Raw genomic sequence first — 22,342 nt, forward strand, 5'->3', positions numbered from 1 at the left:
GAGAACTTATGTAAGGGAAACTTATATGCTATGGCTTTATCGATGACTTCTCTTTTTATCTTTTATTTACACTGCTTATAAACTGGTGCTCAAGCAATCTAACACGATTGCCAATGATATGCCTATTCCTCTCAATGAGCATTAAAAACTTTTTATTTCAACCTTTAATTGCCCTGTTTTACATATATTCTGAATGTCAGTATCCTCAAATCCTTTTTGAAAACAGGTCAAGAATAAGCAACATTCACTACAGTTAATGCTGCTCAAAGATGTGAATACAACAAATTCCTATAGCTGAATTAAGGAAATTAATAGAGCATAATTTTAATTTTAAGTTTGCCACCCAGCAAACTGATACACAGACCAACATTATCTAACCTGGAAAGAACAAATTCTACCCCATCCACACAAGCTTTACTATAAAGTGAGAAGGGAACACAAAGCTATAGTTTAACCCCTTGTTCAAAAGCTTTCCTCATACAATGCAACAAAATTGTATTAAGGCTAATTAAATCAAGCAACTGGGAACTCAAAAAGCCATTTCTTGAGCATCAGTTTGGGCAAAAAGGATTGAAGATCCAAGTGGATCCTGATGTTTCCTTCTTTCTCAGTTTCAAAGCCTATCTAAAAAGGCTGTAACACTTTAACCTGTTGGTAGTAGAGAAATAAAAGATTCACATAAGAATTAAACCCTTTATAAACTGCTTTGTATACTCTAATAAGGTGAAATGAGGCCTATAAAGTATTCACATAGCTTTTACCTTATGCCTATGTATTTGTGTTATGTTTATTATGACTTTGATAACCCAGAAAAACATTCAGATTTAGGTTTCCAGAACAAATGTTAATTATTTCCCTACGTGTCACTTAAACCTCCAGAGTTAAACTCCTAAGGATTCCTGACTCTGGTTCATTATGAACCACACAAAAATTTTTCTTACCTTTACACCTTGAATGAGACCATTCATGAGAAATGTGTGTTGAGGAAATGTTTCATGCAGAACCTAAAAAAGAAGAAGAAAAAAAGAAAAATATCAAGATAAATTCAATGCAAATTAAAGGGAGTCATTTTTCCTTTCTATTACTAGCAAGCAATATATAATTAACTATAATGAAAAATTCTAAAATATCAATGAAATGCAGCACCTCCAGTTGCCTAGTGATATATAAAACCTAAAATTACTTCTGAAGAGACCATTGATCTAGGCTCCAAATTCACCATGCATATAGTTTTTTCAAATATAATGATCACCACATAACTAAATATAACTATATACAAAAGGAAATAAAACAACCTGAGCAGGCAGCAAACACAAAACAAAGTGAAATAACAAAAAACACATAAAAACACTCTCAAAAACTTCACATTTTGGAATTACTCAACAGAGATCTTAAAACGAACATGCTTACTATGTTTCGACTTGTAGAAAACACACTTGAAAGTCTTTTAACTAGAAACTGAAGAAAGTACATAGCAAGTTTAAGTGAACAAAAAGAATTCCAGAGCAGAAAAAGTGTATTAACTTAGAAACTCAATGGATACATTTAATAGAAGATCAGACAAGGCTGAAGAGAGGATCACAGGACACAAAAGTTTCCATTCTGTGCTGCTATAGCACAATACCTGAGAATGGGCAATTTGTAATGAACAGAATTATTGGCTCCCAGTTCTGAGGCTGGCCAAGTCCAAGATCAAGATGCCAGCATCTGGCAGGAGCCTTCTTACTGTATCATTACTAAGCAGAAAGAAGAAATGCAAGAAAGAGCAAGAGGAGGGTTGAACTCACTCTTTCATAACAGCATTCATCCGTTCACAATGCCCTCATGCCCTAATCAGCTCTTTAAGATCTCATCTCTTAATACTGTTTGTTACAATGTTAATTAAATTTCAACATTAGTTTGAGGAGACAAATATGCAAACTATAGCATATGCCAATAAAAGCTAGCCAGAATGTCTAAAGAGTAAGACACAGATTTAATGAGAAAGTCTGATACAAGTCAATTAAACTTGTTCTATAAGAAGAATGAGGCAGAGAAAATATTTTCTGAGCCAATGGCTGTGAATGTACCAGAACCAATGAAAGACATCAAAGCAAAGATTAAAATAGTCCAACAAATCCTAAGCAGTATAAAAAGAAAGCCACACTTTTAATAAACTTAAAACAAATTGAGGCCGGCGCCGTGGCTCAATAGGCTAATCCTCCACCTAGCAGCGCCAGCACACCGGGTTCTAGTCCCGGTCGGGGCGCCGGATTCTTTCCCGGTTGCCCCTCTTCCAGGCCAGCTCTCTGCTGTGGCCCGGGAAGGCAGTGGAGGATGGTCCAAGTGCTTGGGCCCTGTACCCCATGGGAGACCAGGAGAAGCACCTGGCTCCTGCCTTCGGATCAGCGCAGTGCGCAGGCCACAGCGCGCCAGCCGTGGCGGCCATTGGAGGGTGAACCAACGGCAAAAAGGAAGACCTTTCTTCTCTCTGTCTCTCTGTCTCACTGTCTACTCTGCCTGTCCAAAAAAAAAAAAAAAAAAGAAGAAGAAAGAAAGAAAATGAGCACAGCGTTGGTCCGGAGATGTCAGCCATGGCTCACGTTGTGTTTCAAGAAAAAAAAAATTGATAGGAATTATCTACTCTTATGCTCTTAATGCTTTGGTGACTATTTTAAAATGTATATAAGTGAGGTTGAACATCTTTTCCTTTGACTATTGTGTAAAGCCCATGCCCATTTTCTTGTTCACCCATGGTCTTTTTATTTGTTAAACTCTTTTAGTGAAGCCAATAAGCCTTTGACTATCATGGAAATTAAAAGTGTTATCAAAAAACAATAAATGTAAAAAAATTAAAAGTACAGAAAACCAAAGGCAAATTTGTAAAAGCAGTCCAGAAATATAGATTGCCTCAAATAAGCAACAGTTATAGATAAACAGCTTCTTAACAACACTGGAATCTAGACAAGAAACATATCAATACAAAGAGAAAAACAAAGTTTAATTATCAATCTAAAATTGAATACCCAGCAAAAAGAACAAAAGCAAATACACATTTTTGACCCAGTAAAAACTGTGAGTTCACTAATGTACAGACTGCAACTAAGTGAAATATAAAAAATATATGTCTGGAAAAAGGAATATAATCTAGTTGGAAGGTCAGAGCAACAGAATGAAATAAAGAATAAAGAAAATGGTGAATACTTGTACCAATGAAAAGTGATGCTACTAAACAAAAATAATGCACCCAGTGGGTTTTTCAATTGGACAGAACTGAAATAATTGACATTAGCACATAACAGATAAGTGATTTTAAAGCGCTCAACAGTCTTCACCATCCTGGATGAGGGTAAAGATGTTGATTAATATTAGACTTCAGTAACAAAGCAGTTCAGCTCCAGTTTTTTCATTTTTTAATGAAATTAACAGGAAACATTACATATCAATATCTCTAGTGAACACTGACAAAAAAATACTAGCAAATTGAACCCAACAATGAATTAGCCCAATTATATACCATGACCATGTAATATTTATTCCAGGTATGCAAGGTTCGTTCAGTATTTGAAAATAATTAGCATAATCTATCATATAAAAAGAAATCACATAATATCAATAGATACAGAAAGAGCATTTGGTAAGACTGAACGTCTATTCATGACAAAAATTCTCAGCAACTAAGAAGAGTAGCAAATTTCCTCAACTTGATAAAAGACTATCTCCAAAAACTCTACACTAGAGCAGTATTCAATGCTGAAAACAAAGTCTTCCCTCCCACTTACATTAGGAACAAGGGAAGGATGTTCCCTGTCTCCCTGTCACCCTTCGTTTTCAAAAACATACAAGAAGTCCTAATTAATATAATAAGAAAGGCATGGAGAGGGGGCTTGTCTTTGTTCACAGAAGGCAGGTCAGTCTGTACAAATTTTTAAAAAACTGACCAACAAAGCTCTTGGGACAATTATAAGCAATCATAGCAATATTGCAAAACACAAGTTCAATATACAAAGTCATCTACTTCCCTATGTAACAGCAACAAACAAGTGGAATTTGAAATTAAAAACACAATACCATTTACATTAGCACCATGTGAAGACAAAAACACTTATGTATGAAATCTTAGAAATCATATCTAAGATCTATATTAAGAAAACTATAAAAATCTGATGGGAGAATTAAATAAACAGAGATACACTCATGCACGGAAAAGAAGAATCAATATTGTCAAGATATCACCTACAGATTCAATGTAGTGCTAGTCGCAATCCTAGCAAATTATTTTGGGGATTTCAACAAACTGATTCTTTCTTACAGATAGGCATAAGACCCAGCATAGCCAACACAATATTCAAGAAAAACAAAGCCTAAGGAACAACACTAACTTGACTTCAAAAGCTAGGGAAGAACCTAAAACACCCTAATGTGGAACTTCCATCACAGACATCCATTTACAGAGTGTGGAAGCTTTACTGGTTTGAAGTCAGACCTCTGAATGATTTTTGGCAGATCCTTAAATCATAGAGACAAGAGACTTCATGGAAGTCAGACATAAACATCAAAGCAAGAAAAAAAAGAAGGACTGAAAAGAGACATCAGCAGCTGTATATTATAGGAGACAGACTTTACGGATTTAGTCCAAGCAAATAACTAAACAAGCAAAACAAAAACTCTTAGAGATATCAGAATCTAATGTAGCAAAAATTATATTATCTAAATGAATAACTTTTAACAAAAACACACAAAGAAACAAAGTAGGTGGTATTTAAAAAATTTCATAGAAAATGGAATTAAAAGTTAAAAGCTGAAGTATTTTGGTGCAAAAATTTTTGACCATGCATGAGCTTTTCCTACAAAAGCTCATGGAAAATGTGTATTCCAAAAAGCTATGCCTGAATTTTTTTTTTTTTTTAAGATTTTATTTATTTACTTGAGAGGTAGAGTTATAGTGAGAGGGAGATACAAAGAGAAAGGTCTTCCATCCATTGGTTCACTCCCCAAATGGCCGCAATGGCCGGAGCTGGTCCGGTCCAAAGCCAGGAGCCAAGTGCTTCTTTTCCGTCTCCCATGTGGATGCAAGGGCCCAAGGACTTGGGCCATCTTCTACTGCTTTCCCAGACCATAGCAGAGCTGGACTGGAAGAGGAGCAGCTGGGACTAGAACCGGTGCCCATATGGGATGTCAGCGCTGCAGGCGGAGGATTAACCCACTGTGCCATGGTGCCGGCCCCGCCTGAATTTCAAATAAACCTATTTTAAAAAATATTTGAAGTAACCTCCTATAACTTAAAAAAATAAAAGTCAATAAAAACAGTGTTTGACTACCCCCAGATACTGAATACAGCAGATAAAAATTTCGAAGTAGCTACTATAAACATAAGGAAAGGAATCCATGTTTAAATAATTAAAAAAAAATTAACAATTACTTAATGTATAGGGAATTTCAATAAAAATATAAACATTATAAAGAAAGAAACTGGGAAATTCTGAAACTGAAAAGTCTAACAATTTAAGATGGCAGAATAATCAGTAACTTTGAATACAAATAGCATTTCTTCAAGCAGAGTAACAGGGGTGAAATGGCAAAAAACTTGAATGGCATCTCAGAGATCTGCGAGACATTATTGAAAAGTAAAAACATATGATGGGAATCCCAAAAGGAGAAAAGTGGCATCAAAATATTTAACTGAAAAGATAATGACCAAACACTTGTCCAAATTTGATGAAAAATATTCATCTACAGAATCAAGAAGTACAAGAAACTGGAGTAAATAAACACAGATGCACACCAAAACACCTTACAGTATGGTCAGTGTAGAAGGACTAACAAGGAACTTCAAAAGCAACAAGAAATGAGTTACCATGTACTGCAGGAACTAACCCACTTATTCTATAAAGGGGTAGGCAATAAGTATTTTAGGCTACCTGTGGTCTATGTTGCTGCTATTTACCTCTGCCATTGTCAGACAAAATAAGCCACAAACAAGGTAGTGCTGCCTCCTGCAGTGCCGGCATCCCATTTGGACTGAGTCCCAGCAGCTCCACTTCTGATCCAGCTCTCTGCTATGGCCTGGGAAAGCAGTAGAAGATGGCCCAAGCCCTTGTGCCCCTGCACCCACATGGGAGACCTAGAGGAAGCTCCTGCTTTGGATTGGCGCAGCTCTGGCTATTGCAACCATTTGGGAGTGAACTAGTGGATGGAAGACCTCTCTCTGCCTTTCAAATAAATAAATAAACCCTTAAAAAAAAAAGCCACATTCAATGGGCATGTTGTGGTCCAATAAATTCTATTTATGAACATTGGCATCTGAAGTCCATATAATTTTCATGTGTCACCAAATATCTTCTTGATTTTTACCAACCATTAAAAAATTTAAGTACTATTTATTTTTACTCTTTATAAAGATTTACCTATTTAATTAATCAGAATTACAGAGAGAAAGGGAGAGACAGAGAAAAACAGTGGGAGACAGATCTTCCATCTGCTGGTTTACTCCCTAAATGGGACCAATGACTGGGGCTGGCCAGGCCAGAGCCAGGAGTTTCTTCCATGTCTCAGACATGGGTGCGGGGGCTCAAGCACTGGGCCATACTCTTCTGCTTTCCTAGGCCATTAGCAGGGAGCAAGATTGGAACATTTATCTCCTGCACTGTGGCATAATGGGCTAAGCCACTGCCTGCATCCCATATTGGAACAAAGTGGTGGTTCGAGTCCCGGCTGTTCTGTTTCTGATCTAGCTTCTGCTAATGCACCTGGAAAGGTAGCAGAAAAGGGTCCAAGTACTTGGACCCCTGCCTCCCATGCGGGAAATCTGGAAGGAGTTCCTGGCTCCTGGCTTCAGCCTGGCCTAGTCCTGACTATCATGTCCATTTAGGGAGAAAACAGATGGAAGGGGGCCAGCGCTGTGGCACAGAGGGTTAACACCATGGCTTGCAGCACTGGCATCCCATATGGGTCGCCGGTTCGAGATCCGGCTGCTCCTCTTCCAGTCCAGCTCTCTGCTGTGGCCTGGGAAAGCAGTACAAGATGGCCCCAGTCCTTGGGCCTCTGCACCCATGTGAGAGACCTGGAAGAAGTTCCTGGCTCTGGAATGGTACAGCTCCAGCCGTCGCGGCCAACTGGGGAGAGAATCAGTGGATGGAGGACCTCTCTCTCTCTCTCTCTCTCTCTGCTTCTCCTCTCTCTGTGTAACTCTTTCAAATAAATAAATAAATAAATCTCAAAAAAAAAAAAAAAAGGCGGAAGATCTCTTTCTCTCTGTCACTCTGCCTTTTGGATAAACAAAATAAATCTTTAAAAATTAACTTAATAAAAAAGGCTCTGTCAAGCTGGTCAAGGGTCAGAGTAGCCCAATGATTTTAACTGTGTGAAAGGAGATTTTAGAATTCTGACAGGGCATCAAAGATGCTAAGATATTTTTTCTTCATTTCAACTTGAATTCTTAGTAAAAAATGATCACAGGAGTACTTCTACATCGACACATCTGCTGAACCACTAGAACAGACTGCATTAAAAGATGTTTATTTTGAAACTCTTTGTAACCTAAAGAGGCTGAGGGTGAAGAAAAAAATAGAGAACTATGGCCAAAAATTTTGAAACAAAACAACAAATCATTTCCTTAAAGTGACCTGGTCGACCTCACAACACACGTGACTAAGTGTTGGCAAGCAAGTGGAGAAATGGAACCCTTGCACACTTTAAGACTGTAAAATGGTATAGCCTCTACAAAGAAGTTTCACATTTCCTCAAAAAAATTAAAAGTTAAATTAGCATTATGATTCAGTGATTCTACTTCTGTGTATATATCCAAAAGACTTGCACCTAGTTTTACATACATATGTTTATAGAATTATTCACAACAGCCAAAAAGTGGAAGCAAATCAAGTAACTATCAGTTGATGAAAAAACAAAACATGGCCTGTCCATACAATGGAATTCTTCAGCCTTAAAAGTAAGGAAATTTTGTCATATACTATAACATGGATGAACCTTGAGGACATTATGCTAAGTGAAATAAGCTAGTCACAAAAAGACAAATACTGCATGACATATGAGGTAGTTCAGAGAGTTCTCTCACAGACAGACTCTTTGATACGGCAAAATGGTGATTGGGAAGAATTAACCACCAATGATTTTCAAAGAACAACTGAAGACAACTGAAACTTAAATCCAACTGAAAATATCCTCATTAAAATTGAGTTACTAGGCACCTAGAATCTGCCCTCCAATCTTCTGTAGCATCTCTCTTCCCTCTAATTACACTATACATAAAACATACACATTCACGCTAAGAAACTCACTACCACCTACTAAGAAATGGCTATAGATTAGCTATGCAAAACAGAAATTTGGACATTTTTACAATTATTGCTTTCATTCTTATCAGATAGTTCCAATCTCCTATTTGCTGTCCTTAATTCAAAGTCCACAAATACCACATAAAGAAGTTAACAAATTTCAATACTGTTTTGCAACTAGTTCCTATAATAGGGTATCTTAAAGATTTTCCAAAATATAAAAAGATACTTTAAAAAAGTTAGTAGAAAATGGAATTAAAGGATAATCTGGGAGCAAAAAAATCTTGAGATCCATGCGTAGTTTTTTTCATAATACTCTTTTTCCACAAACTTTTAAAGATCCATCACATGTATGGATAAAGTGTATTTGTGAATAATATTTACAGATTGATTCAGCGGGAGTGCAGTACTACCCAAGAATATTCAACCAGGTATTCTGCTGCAGGTGTGTCATAGGACCACACAGTGGAAACAACCTAATGGGACAAGCAGTTTTCAATTACTATTAAGAGTTACTCCCAAACACAAACCTAGACAGATGGATCTAGATATACAGGCCTGAGGACCTCTCTTGCTCTCATAAACAACCACCCCAGTTCAGCAGTACTTACAGTTAACATTGGAGTTGTCAGCAGGCCCCACGCAAAGAATTCAAGGAAGATGACAATAGCAGCATGGTATACACTTGGTCGGCCAAAGCCTTGTAACTAAAAAAGAAAGAATGTTATCATGAAAAATGGTAAACAGATATGATATCTATTAGCGTAAAATGGGATAAAATATATAAAACAAATATTGAACCCACCAATATTATTTAAGATAAAACTTCATAGGCCCTAACACACAGACTTTCTACTTGTCTTGTCAAAGAAATCACTGGCACTTGGGAAGAAAACCAACTGAGTCTTCAAGAGATCTTCATTCCAGGACCTGACTGTTCCTTACCCATTATGTTCCTCAGCAACACAGAATCTCTAGGCTAAAGTTTCCTTAGCTACCTAATGAGATGGATGGATATGGGGGGGGGGGGGGGGATTTAGATGCTGAAAAGCCTCCAGAGCAACATAGATGATTTAAATAATAAGAGTGAGAGGCAAAAAGGTCTAGATCAAATCTGAAAACACATTCCATAGCTAAAGGTGTAAAAATCCACCTTTCTGTTGCAGTTGTTTTAAACACTGCACCTAATTGGTTAGTTTATTAAGTCTGTGACTTTTGAAGATGAAATCTAAAATTATTTGTGAGTGAGCATTATGGGTGCAGTGGGTTAACCACTTGGGACACCTGCATCCTATATCACAGTGCTTGACTATTCCCCGTCCAATCCAGCTCCCTGCTAATGCACATCCTGGGAGGCAGCAGATGATGGTGCACGTAGTGAGTCCCTGCCTCCCATGTGGGAGACCCAGATGGCCTTCTAGCCACAAAGCCAGATGGCCCCTAGCTTTGGCCTTACCCAGCCCTAGTTGTTGCAGGCAATAAATCAGTAAATATCGGGTATTTCTCTGTCACTCTGCCTTTCAAACAAATAAGTAAACATCTTATTATTTTTTTAAAGAATTATTTATTTGAAAGGCTGAGTGACAGGCAGAAGCAGAGAGAAAGAGAGAATCAGACAGTTTTCCATCTGCTGGTTTACTTCCCATATGGCCGCATCGGCCAGAGCTCCCAAGTGGGTACAGAGGCCCAAGGTTTTGGGCCACCTTCCGCTGCTTTCCCAGGCATATCAGTAGGGAGCTGGATTGGAAATGGAGCAGCCAGGATTTGAACTGGAGCCCATCTGGGATGCTAGCACTGCAGGCACCAGCCTTACCTGACTTGCCACAGCATCGGCCCACATTTTTAAAAATAAAAAAATTACTTTCCATTCAATGTTCTTTGCTCTGTGGTAAGGCTTACTGCAAGGTCAAGTGCTTTACTAGTATTTGGTAGTAACTAGAAGTGATACTTACAAAAGACTTTGTAAAACCCACCCTACACCTGTGCATTGTTATTTAGAATCTAATCATGAGGAAAGACACAAATCCAGACTGTAGAGAATAAGCAAGACCATTGGCCTGGTCTCTCTGAAAAAAAGTCAGTGTTATAAAAAACAAAAGAGACTAGAGCCATGACAACCAAATGGTGCTTTGAAAGGCAGAGTTAAAAGGCAGAGTTAGAGAGAAGGAGAGCCAGAGAGGCCTTCCATTCTCTGGCTTACTCCCCAAATGGCCACACAGCTGGGACTGAATCAGGCTGAAGCCAAGAGCCAGGACCTCCAAGGTGCACCAGCAGGGAGATGGATTGGAAGCAGAGCAGCCAGGACTCATACTGGCACTCATATGGAATGCTGGTGTTGCAGGTGGTGATTTAACCCACCGCACCATTAACACCAGCTCTCACTGCTCATTTTTATAAATTAAGTTTTGCTAATATTTAGCAAAGCTCATTTGTTAAATATTGTCTATGACTGCTTTCTGCTATTCTAGCACAGTTTAGTAGTTGCAAAATATGGCTGAAAAACCTAATATGCTATGGGGCTTTAAACAGAAGAGAGTTTGAACATGAAAAAAAAATGAATAAATGGAATACAAAAAGGAGTTCAGAAATATCAATAACTCAGCGGGATAACTGAATATCTGAGAAGCTGACAATCCCACGACTTCTCTGAGCACAGGCAGGAGTTTCCCTGCCCTATCACTGAAGCTTCCTTACCATCTAGCACACATCCTCCTGCCATACTACACAAGGTCTTTCAAAGGCAGGATCTCATAGCATTTCACAAAAGGGACCCTGAACTCAGCAAATAACAGGCATTCTCCTGCACTGCACCTGAGAAACACTTGCTAACACCTTCTCGATTCTGTTCATGTTTCAGCAACTCTGTGATGCTACCATTACTGAGCTAACCACTATTCCTGGAATAATTTTTATTATGTGCAATAAATCCTCTCATCCATTCCATTTACAAACATTCTGCACAATGCTAACCTATTAAAACTGAAATATTTGAGTTTGATTTTTATGAGAAAGCTAACAAACCAAAATTATCTACATCTGTGTAAACTGTTGGTGCTACTGTACTTCTAAATGGGAAAAATTATCTTAAAATATACTTAAATTGAAAACTGGTACTCCATGGTTGGAGAATACTGCCACAAGATTCATAATCAGTCATTTCTGCATTAATACTAAAGACATTTATGAAAAGGATGTTTCACTATGACCTGTTAATATTTTAATAATTCACACACTTGTTACTTTTGGCCTATATTGTTTATATCCATCTGGCTAGTAAAATGCTGTATCAAAAAATTTTTTACATTTATTTATTAGAAAGGCAGGGTGACAGAGAAAGAGAAAGAGAAAGAGAGAATGAGGATGATCTTTCACTTGCTGGTTCACTCCCCAGATGCCTGCAACAGCTGGGGCTGGCCCAAGCCAAAGATGAGAATCTAGAATCACATTTGGGTCTCCCACATGGGTGGCAAGAACCCAAGCCCTGTCTCATCAATCTGCTGCCTCCCAGGGTACACAATAGGAAGCTGCATTAGAAGCGGAGCTGAGACTTAAACCAAGGCACTCTGATATAAGATGTGTGCATCTTAAGCGGCAGATTAACCACTGTACCACAATGCCCTTCCTCCTAAGTTCTTTATCTGAAACTAAAAACCAAGTGAAAGACCATATTTTTCTTCCTAACACTACTGCTAGAACACAAGGAGGAAAACAACTTCACTGTTTATGTCTCTGGAAGAAATAACTTTTCTACAAAAAGCATTTTATAGAAAAAATTTCTCAGTACTATATTAAACTACTGAATAAATGACATGCACATCACATTTGATAACAGGCATTTATAAAATACTGCTTTCCACAGCTTTTCAAACTATCAGCATACCAATGACCACCCAATTTAAAGCATATCAAAATGCTAAGAACTGGTTTTGGAAATACTCCTATCTCTGCTATCATTCTTTTAAAAGAATGAAAATATTCAACTGTAAGTAATTAATTCATTTCGCACACACTTGTTGACCTCTACCATCTATCAGGTAGAAGTTGGGGACAATAGTGAGCAATGATCCCTGCTCTCATTTCATGGCATGTAAAATTACAAGTGGAAATAGAAGGACACAGGCTAGCATTGACCTATCACAAGGGATTATGAACAAAGCCTGAGCAGAGATTACACTAGTAACAGCAGCGGCAGCAGCGGCAACAGACATCATGCTAGGTAGGCCCTAGTCAAAGAACATGCCTGTATAATATCATTTAATCCTCACTATAAAGTCGGAACTATTATTATCTATAATCATTAGTATCCTTACTTTAGAGAGGACAAACGAAGGTGCAGAGTTTAAGTGACTTGCCCAACTCACACAGTCAGTGTCAGAGATAATCACATACCTCCAGAATGTGTGTTATGTTACCCTGCTTTCCTACAGAGCTCCAACCTCTCCACAAAAGCAGTCAGCACATTACATGTGGCAGGCAACATGCACTGCAGGAACCAGAGTAGGAGGTGACAGGAGTCAAACGCAGCCAGTTCCTCAGCGAAGCAAAGTGCACACCTCCCTTAGCCATTCACCCCATTCCCACATTAGGGAGTCTGGCCTGGCTTCTGTGTACCTAGCCAAAGGGCAGTTTCCACCGACCCCTTCACCTGCTTTGCCAATATGACCTTAAAAACAGAAGAACTAGAGCACCTGGCTTTTCCGAATCACTCAGGTCATTTGCTGTCCAGTGGAGGAAGATGAAGTTGAAAGCTATTCCCATTGTCCTATGCATCATCCCCAACTAAGATCACAGCACACAGTAAAACACCAGCAACCCAGCAACATGTAAACAAAGAGTCTCCCCCTCCTCCGCCTGGCCTGTCATTCTGTCTTTCAAAGAAAAATAAATACATTTTTAAAAAGAAAAAAGGAGGGATGATGGTGGTGATGGCAGTGTGGCACACTAGGTTAAGCTGCTGCTTACCATGCTAGCATCCCATATCAAAGTGGTAGTTTGAGTCCTGACTGCTCTGCTTTGGATCTAACTTTATGCTAATACGCCTTTGAAAGCAGTGGAAGATGGCCCACTATGCAGAGACCCAGATGGAGTTGCTAGCTCCTGGTTGTTAAATCAACAACGGAAGTCACTGTGCACTTGCTCCACATGCAGGACCTCCATCCTTAATGTGCTGTACTATGAGAATTAACGGTAAAACTAGTCTTCAAACAGTACTTCATATTTTGTGTGTCTATGTGAGTACAAACTGTTGAAATCTTTACTTAGTATAGAGTTCATCTTCTGTGTGTAAAGATAATTAAAAATTAATCTTAATGAAGAATGGGATGGGAGAGGGAGTAGGAGGTGGGATGGTTTGGAGGTGGGAGGCCGGCTATGGGGGGAAGAACTGCTATAATCCAAAAGTTGTACTTTCGAAATTTATATTTATTAAATTAAGGCTTTCTATAAAAAATAATATTGTCTTTCAGTTCAAATAAAGATCTTGAGACAGTTGGCACACATTTAAGAACACCAAAAGGGGCTGGTGTGGTACAGTAGGTTAAGCCACTGCCTACAGTGTTGGCATCCCTTATGGGTGCTGGTTCGAGTCCCAAATGCTCCACTTCTGATTTGGCTCCCTGCTGATGCACCAGGGAAAGCAGTAGAGGATGATCCAAATGCTTGGGCCTCTTCACCCATGTGGGAGACCCAGAAGCTCCTGGCTTCGGCCCAGCCCAGGCCCAGCAGTTGCAGTATTTGGGGAATGAACCAGCAGATGGAAGGCCTCTCTCTCTGTAACTCTGCCTTTCAAAAAAAAGAACAGTAATAATCTTTTTTAAAAAATTATTTGAAAGGCAGTTATATATAGAGAGAAGGAGGCAGAAAGGGAGGGAGGGAGAGGGAGAGGGAGGGGAGGGGAGAGGGAGGGAGGGAAGGAGGGAAGGAGGGAGAGAGGGAGAGAGGGAGAGAGAGAGGGAGAGAGAGAGAGAGAGAGAGATGTCTTCCATCGACTGGCTCACTCCCCAAATGGCTCCAACAGCCCGAGCTGGGCTGATGCGAATCCAGGAGCTTCTTCCGGGTTTCCCGCGTAGATGCAGGGTCCCAAGGACTTGGGCCATCTTCCACTGCTTTCCCAGGCCATAGCAGAGAGTTGGCTTGCAAGTGAAGCAGCCAGGACTCGAACTGATGCCCATGCGGGATGCCAGCACTGCAGGTGATGGCTTTACCAGCTATGCTGGCCCCATAATCTGCTAAGGCAGACTCAGGTGTCCCATGAGGAGTCAGAATAGAGCTACAATTAAGAGAATATACAGGGGCCAGCACTGCAGTGTAGTGGGTAAAGCTGCCACCTGTGGCGCTGGCATCTCTTGTGGGTGTCTGAGTCCTGGCTGCTCTTCTTCCAATCCAGCTCTCTGCTATAGCCTGGGAAAGCAGTAGAAGATGGCCCAAGTCCTTGGGCCCCTGTACCCATGTGGGAGACCTGGAAGAAGCTCCTGGCTCCTGGCTCCTGGCCTCAGACGGGCCCAGCTCTGGCCATTGAGGCCACTTAGGGAGTGAACCAGTGGATGGAAGACCTCTCTCTCCCTCTGTAACTCTACCTTTCAAATAAACAAACAAGAAAAAAAAAAAACCAAAAACAAGTCATGACTTTCTTTAAAAAATATATATATACACACACACACACACACACACCCAGCAGCAGCATGCACTTCCTAAATGCTGAAAACAGGAAGCCTACAACTGAGAAGGATTAAGAACAAGTGGCTGGCACCACGGCTCACTAGGCTAATCCTCCGCCTTGCGGCGCTGGCACACCAGGTTCTAGTCCCGGTCGGGGCGCCGGATTCTGTCCCGGTTGCCCCTCTTCCAGGCCAGCTCTCTGCTATGGCCAGGGAGTGCAGTGGAGGATGGCCCAAGTGCTTGGGCCCTGCACCCCATGGGAGACCAGGAGAAGTACCTGGCTCCTGCCATCGGATCAGCGCGGTGCGCCGGCCACAGTGGCCATTGGAGGGTGAACCAACGGCAAAAGGAAGACCTTTCCCTCTGTCTCTCTCTCTCACTGTCCACTCTGCCTGTCAAAAAAAAAAAAAAAAAAAAAAAGGACAAGTATAGGCTGAGTAGCCCGTATCCAAAATGCCTGGGCCCAAGTATTTTGGATTTCAGGGTTTTTTCAAATTTTATTTTGTAGTTTGTATATTTTGTAATTTGTATACACATAGTAAGAAACTGTGGAGATGAGACTTAAGTCTCAACATGAAATTCACACAAATTCAGAAAGAGCTACCATCTGCTGGTTCATTCCCCAAATGCCTTGGAATGGCCTTGGCTAGATCAAGTCAAAGCTGGGAGCTGGGAATTCAATGCAAGTCTCCCCACAAGGGTGGCAAGGACTCAACCATTAGAGAATGCAACTACCTGTGGCCCCACCCCTACCTGGGCCTGCATTAGTAGGACAAAGAATTAGAAGACAGACATGGAACCTGATCTCAGAACTGTAATATGGGATGTGAGTGTCCCAACCAGCATTCTAACTGCTTTGTCCTAATAAACATCTTAAACATAGAAGCTGATGGCAATTTTAATATTTAAAAAATAATTTTATGTATGAGACAAAGCTCATGATGTGGGATTTTCCACTTGGGTACTATGCCAGTGTTCAAAAATGTCCGATTTTGGAGTATTTCAAATTTTGAGTTTTCAGATTAGGAATGCTCAACCTATATCAGTAACAAGTAATAATAATTTGTATCATGAAAGCAAGTATCAGAAATGTCAGCATTCCCAAGTAGCTATCTTTAGAGGGTCTGTCTCCTCCTTACCTTTCCATCTACCTCTTCTCCACTCTCAGTGACAATTCAACTTGGATGCAAAAAATTAATGTCATTCTTCACCTCCAGTAGCTCTCCCTGGTTCCTATTAGGCGGACGCCAGAGCCAGGAACTCCATCTGAGTCTCCCATGTGGTGCTGCAAGTTAAGACGCTACTTGCAATGCTGGCATCACAAACTGGAGTCCCGGCTATTCCATTTCCAGTCCAGCTTCTTGCTAATGTGACTGGAAAGGCAGTAGATGAGCCCAATTACACCTGCCTCCAACGTGGGAGACCAGGATAGTTTCTGACTCTTGGTTTCAGACTAGCCCAGACTTGGCTATTCAGAAGTGAACCAGCAGATGGAAGATCTCTTTCTGTTGCTCTGCCTTCTTTTCAAATAAAAATCTTTAAATTAAAAAAAGAATGAAAGAAAAAATAAAAGCTGGATTGGAAGTGGGGTAAGCCAGGATTTGAACCAGGCTCTCCAATATGGTATGTAGGCATCCCAAACAGTGGTTTAACCCACTGTGCCACAAGCCTGCCTCATAAATGTATTTTCAATGTGATGACACTGTTCATAACAATAGGCACATAGTTGCCTCCTTATTTTTAGCAGCAGTTTAATACTCCACCACAAGCCCCTTTTAAGTTACAGATGACCTTCCATGCTTATGTGTGATTAATGTATGGATACCTTACAAATATACTTCAGTGATATTATCCAAATAGTGTCTTAGGATTAGTTCATTAAAGTAGAATTACTGGTCAAATGCATTCTTTTAATGTATATTTACTGTCTGGCCTCCAAATAGGTTTTACCAACTGAGTAATCTAAATGAATGGTAATTTAAAAATTTTCATTTGCAAAAAAATTATGGATCTTTAGGATAGTATGTTAAGTGAAATAGGCTAAGCCAGACGCAGAATGACAAATACTGTGTATTCTCCCTCATAGGTAGCAGCTAAAACAAAACAAAACAAACGAAACCTCCATGAAGGGGTGGGAGCTGGAGGATTTAGAGCTTGGATACCAAATCAGTTATATAGAAGGAATAAATTCTTAGTGTTACACAGCATAGTAAGGTGACCATAGTTAACAATACCTATATTTTCTGATCTTCAAGCTTCTGATCACAAAGTAATGCCAAAGAGGGGAAAATACTGATTACTTTGATTTGATCAGCAGACATTGTCTACAAGGATCAAAAATGTTGCACTGCATTCCAGAAATATATAAAATTATTTTTTTTTAATTTTATTTTTTATTTTTATTTTTGACAGGCAGAGTGGTCAGTGAGAGAGAGAGACAGAGAGAAAGGTCTTCCTTTGCCATTGGTTCACCCTCCAATGGCCGCCGAGGCCGGCGCGCTGCGGCTGGCGCACCGCGCTGATCCGATGGCAGGAGCCAGGAGCCAGGAGCCAGGAGCTTTTCCTGGTCTCCCATGGGGTGCAGGGCCCAAGTACTTGGGCCATCCTCCACTGCACTCCCAGGCCACAGCAGAGGGCTGGCCTGGAAGAGGGGCAACCGGGACAGAATCCGGCGCCCCGACCGGGACTAGAACCCGGTGTGCCGGCGCCGCTAGGCGGAGGATTAGCCTAGTGAGCCACGGCGCCGGCCAAAAAATTGTTAATCAAATGCTTTAAAAAGTAAACTAAAAAAGAAAAATAATATTTAAAGCAGTATTCAAGATTCCTAATGCCAAAAATAATCTCTATATCTCACCATATGGTGTCTGTGACCATTTCAAGACTTGTGGTATTAATGTATGTCACAGGTGAATGATTTAAAACAAAAAGCTACTTTTCTTCACAGAATATCATACTCTATGCCACAGATCTATATGGTTTTTAATGCTTTTATCGCATCACAGTATGAAAATAACCCTTTTCTATATTATTTGCAAAGAGGCAGATACTTTAAGTACTTCATAAATCTGTCCATAAAAACATGTAAAATTTTATAATCTTAGCTAACTGTTGCTATTTTCGAATTGTAGGAATTAGTGAGATGTAATTATCAAGAAATAGATTATCCAAAGAATCCAATGAAAGCATACTACATTCTTCAAAATATTATAAATATAAAATTCATAATTTCTAAAACTTTCTAGAAAAATCAGATGAGTGAAATGAAGATCATTCAGTAGATTTCAGATTAAATGACAAAGGCAAGAAAATACCTAACCTACTCAGTATCACTGGACAGTTCTAATACTGTAAGTAGCATTAATATGATTCCTGGTGGAATAGTGGATTTCATAAGAGGGAAAGTGCAGAAATCGGATTGGTAAGAATACCAAAATGAAGATAATATGATTAAGAACTTTTCCACAGTTTACAAGTGCCTTTGCTAGCAAGTGCACCTCACTTCTCACCTTCATGAAATGTCACAGTAGTCATCACCATTTCCTCCATAAAAATACTAGTATTCCAGAATGGCCCAGGAGTGACATGGAGGAAAACCAGTGACATTCAGAAATACTAATTGTATAAAAGGAAGTAATTTCTTTTTAAAAAATATTTATTTACTACAGGAGGCACAGGTGCAGAGAGAACGAGAGAGAGAGAGAGAGAGAGAGAGAAAGAGAGAGAACGAGAGAGCTGTCTTCTATCTGCTGGTTCACTCTCCAAATGGCCATAGCGGCCGGAACTGAGATGATCTGAAGCCAAGAGCTTTCTCTGGGTCTCTCACGTGGCTATAGAGGCCCAAGATTTGAGCCATCTTCTACTGCTTTCCCAGGCAGAGAGCTGAATTGGAAGTGGAGCAGCTGGGACTCAAACCAGTGCCCATATGGGATGCTGGCACTGCAGGCAGAGTGGCTTTACCCACTATGACACAGTGCTGGTCTCAGGAAGTAACTTTTAAAGCCAGAGAAAGGATAATTACACATGTAAAATGACAGTTGAGTATCAGAAAAGAAAACCTAAAAAACAAGTTAATCACCTATCTCAAGTGTGATCTAAAAGCCACAAAACAAACTTATGACAAGACAGAAGAAAATGAAGTAACAGCAGATATTAAAGAAAGATAAAACATACATACAATAAAGCAAAGCCAAAAACTGAATGAGAAACAAGTAAAATCATAATGTCCCAAGTAGGACATGTTAAGAAACAGATTTTCTCCTTTGGCCCAACAGAGTAACCAAACCCTGATTACTCTCTTGCTTTATCCAACAACAAAAAATAGATTCCCAGACACTGGATGCCAGGCAATAAAGGACAGAGATCCCCAAGGTCAAGAGACAAAAAGCTGTGCTTTACCATTACCCCAGGTTACTGCCTTGATAGAGTTTCCAGGCCTGAGACGGAGCTGAGCGCCCTGGGAGAGGAAGGCAGGCCAGAACACCAAGGAGAACAGATACCAAAAGCCAGACAAAAGAGGTCCAGTGTCCTGGCACAGCAGGAGAAACCACTGCTTGTGACACTAGCATTCCACTCGGAGTGTCAGTTTGAATCCTGGTTGCTCTGCTTCCAATCCAGCTTCCTGCCAATGTGCCATGGAGGACAGCGGAAGATGGTCCAAGTACTTGGCCCCCACCAGACATGAGAGACTAGGACAGAGTTCCCTGGCTCCTGGTTTCAGCCTGGCCCAACCCTGGCTGTTGTGGCCATTTAAGAAGTGAATCACTGAATGGATCTCTGTGTACTATGCTTTTCAAACAAATAAATAAATAAATCAAAAAAGGCCAGAGACATGGAGAGATCCACCTTAAGAATTCAACGGAGTGGGGTGGGTGCTGTGGCATAGCGGGCAAAGCCGCCGCCTCCAGTGCCGGCATCCCATATAGGCGCCAGTTCGAGTCTTGGCTGCTCCACTTCTGAACCAGCTCACTGCTTTGGCCTGGGAAAGCAGTAGAAGACGGCCCAAGTCTTTGGGCCCCTGCATCCACGTGTGAGACCTGGAGGAAGCTTCTGGCTCCTAGCTTCGGATTGGCACAGCTCTGGCTGTTGCAGCCAACTGGGGAGTGAACCAGTGGAAGATCTATCTCTATCTCACTCTCAGTGTAACTCTTTCAAATAAATAAATAAATCTTAAAAAAAAAAAAAAAAACTCAACAGATTACTGATGAGCACATGCATGTGAGGAAAATCTCAAGAGGAGGAGAAAAAAGTCTCAACGATGTCCAGATGTCACTGGGCCTACGCATGTTTTTACTACCCAGAATTAAAAAGAAACTCAATATTCACGGGCTACTGGGGAATCAGGAAGACCGTCAAGATAGTGAGAAGAAAATAATTAACTGGCCTTATAACAAATACTGCTCCAAATGTGCCTAATAAGTTCACAATATATTAGACAATTCAAAAAAATGGTAGGGGCCTGCGCTGTGGCGCAGCAGGTTAAAGCCCTGGCCTGAAGCACCGGCATCCCGTATGGGCGCCAGTTCTAGTCCCGGCTGCTCCTCTTCCGATCCAGCTCTCTGCTACGGCCTGGGAAAGCAGTAGGAGATGGCCCAAGTCCTTGGGCCCCTGCACCCACGTGAGAGACCCAGAGGAAGCTCCTGGCTTCGGATTGGCGCAGCTCTGGCCGTTGCAGCCATCTGAGGAGTGAACCAGCAGATGGAAGATCTCTCTTTCTGTCTCTACCTCTCTCTGTAACTCTGGTCTTTCAAATAAATAAAATAAATCTTAAAAAAAAGGTAAAAACACATAATCACATAAGTTACCTGTTAGTTATATACACATATGTAATTAAACATACATGATAATGTATATAGAAACTCAACATGCATTATAATTTTGGTTTGTAACTTCACTTTTAATTTCCTATATTAAATAACAATGCACAAAAATAATTGTAAATTGATGGTTGGTGCACAAAATATATAAAGATGTAATTTATGATATTAATAACACAAAGGGAGGAGGGAGAAGAATTACAGGAGTAGATTTTGTATTCATTTGAAGTTAAGTTGGTGTCACTCCAAAATACATTATTCTAAATTTAGGGATGTAACATGTAATTTCCATGGCAACCAAAAATAAAACATCTACAATACAAAACAAAAGGAAATGAGAAGGGAATCAAATTAGTTCACTATAAAATTCCTCTAAATATAAAAGACGACAGTAATTGAGGAAATAAAGGATAAAAAAGCTATTAAGACATACACAGAACAAAGAGCGAAACAGAGAGCAAGTAAGTCTTTCCTTATCAGTAGCAACTTTATTATCTTTTTAAAAGATTTATTTATGAGTGAGTGACACACAGATCTTTCATCAGCTGGTTTACTCTCCAAATGCCTGTAATAGCCAGGGCTAGGCCAGGCCAAAGCCAGAAACTTCAACTTCCTCTCCCACGTATGTGGCAGTAACTCAAGTACCAGGGCCTTCATCTACTGCCTCCCAAGAAGCTGTACCCAAAGCCTGCAGTTGCCAGGATTCGTGCTAGGCACTCTGATATGTGATGGCTGAATCCCAAGCCACTGTTACCGTGCCACAACATCTGCCACCAATGGTAACTTTTTTTGCTTTTCCTTTTTTTGTTTTTAGTCAAGGGGGACATGATTTTTATTTTTTACGATGTATTTATTTATTTATTTGAAAGCAGACTTCAGAGAGAGAGAGGGAGAGACAAATAAGGATCGTGCATATGCTGCTTCACTCCTCAGATGGAGGCAACAACTGGGGTTGGGCAGGGGCTGGGCCAGGCCAAAGCCAGGAGCCTGAAACTCCATCTGGGTCTCCCACATGGGTGGCAGGGGCCCAAGCACTTGGGCCATCTTCTGCTGCTTTCGCAGGCATATTAACAGGGAGCTGGATCGGAAGAGACAATTTGGCACTCATGTGAGATGCTGGCATCACAGGCCATAGTTTAACCAGCAACACTGCAGTAAAGGAGCGGGGTCAAGCTTGGGGAGCAGTAGTAACTTTCAATGTGACTGGATCAGGCACGCCAATCAAAAGGCAGAGATTGGCAGAATAGATGTTTAAAGAGAATCACCCAAATACCTGCTCTGGAAGGACAAACAATGACATTCTATATTAACAGAAACCGAGAGAGCTGAGTCACTACGCTAGTATCAAAAAAATTTTTTTTCAAAACTTTTTAAAGATTTCAGGTCTTATATTTAAACCTTTAACCTATTGAGCTGATGTTTGTATACGGTGTAAAATAAGAGCCCAATTTCATTATTCTGCATGTAGATACCCAATTTTCATTTATCACTAATTAAAGAGATGATTCTTTCACCATTTTGTAATGGTGTCCTGGCTGAACATTAGTTGACTATACATAAGTGGGTTTATTTCTGGCTTCTCTATCCATTCCATTAGTC

General features: G+C 40.3%; 1 protein-coding gene across 2 annotated transcripts in view; it reads right to left on the reverse strand.

Moving 5' to 3' along the window:
* Positions 1-22,342, reverse strand: part of SLC71A2 (solute carrier family 71 member 2) — a 69,529-nt gene that overhangs the window by 36,748 nt on the left and 10,439 nt on the right. For both annotated transcript variants that reach the window (XM_002708223.6, XM_089336429.1), the window contains exons 2-3: positions 8,885-8,980; positions 942-1,004 (exon numbers count right to left, since the gene is read on the reverse strand). In XM_002708223.6, coding sequence (XP_002708269.3) covers positions 942-1,004; positions 8,885-8,980 — 159 coding nt within the window. The remainder of the gene's footprint in view (positions 1-941; positions 1,005-8,884; positions 8,981-22,342) is intronic.

Source organism: Oryctolagus cuniculus, chromosome 1 (genome assembly GCF_051225735.1).
Source record: "Oryctolagus cuniculus isolate XC-2025 breed Fujian yellow rabbit chromosome 1, ASM5122573v1, whole genome shotgun sequence".
Lineage (NCBI taxonomy): Eukaryota > Metazoa > Chordata > Mammalia > Lagomorpha > Leporidae > Oryctolagus > Oryctolagus cuniculus.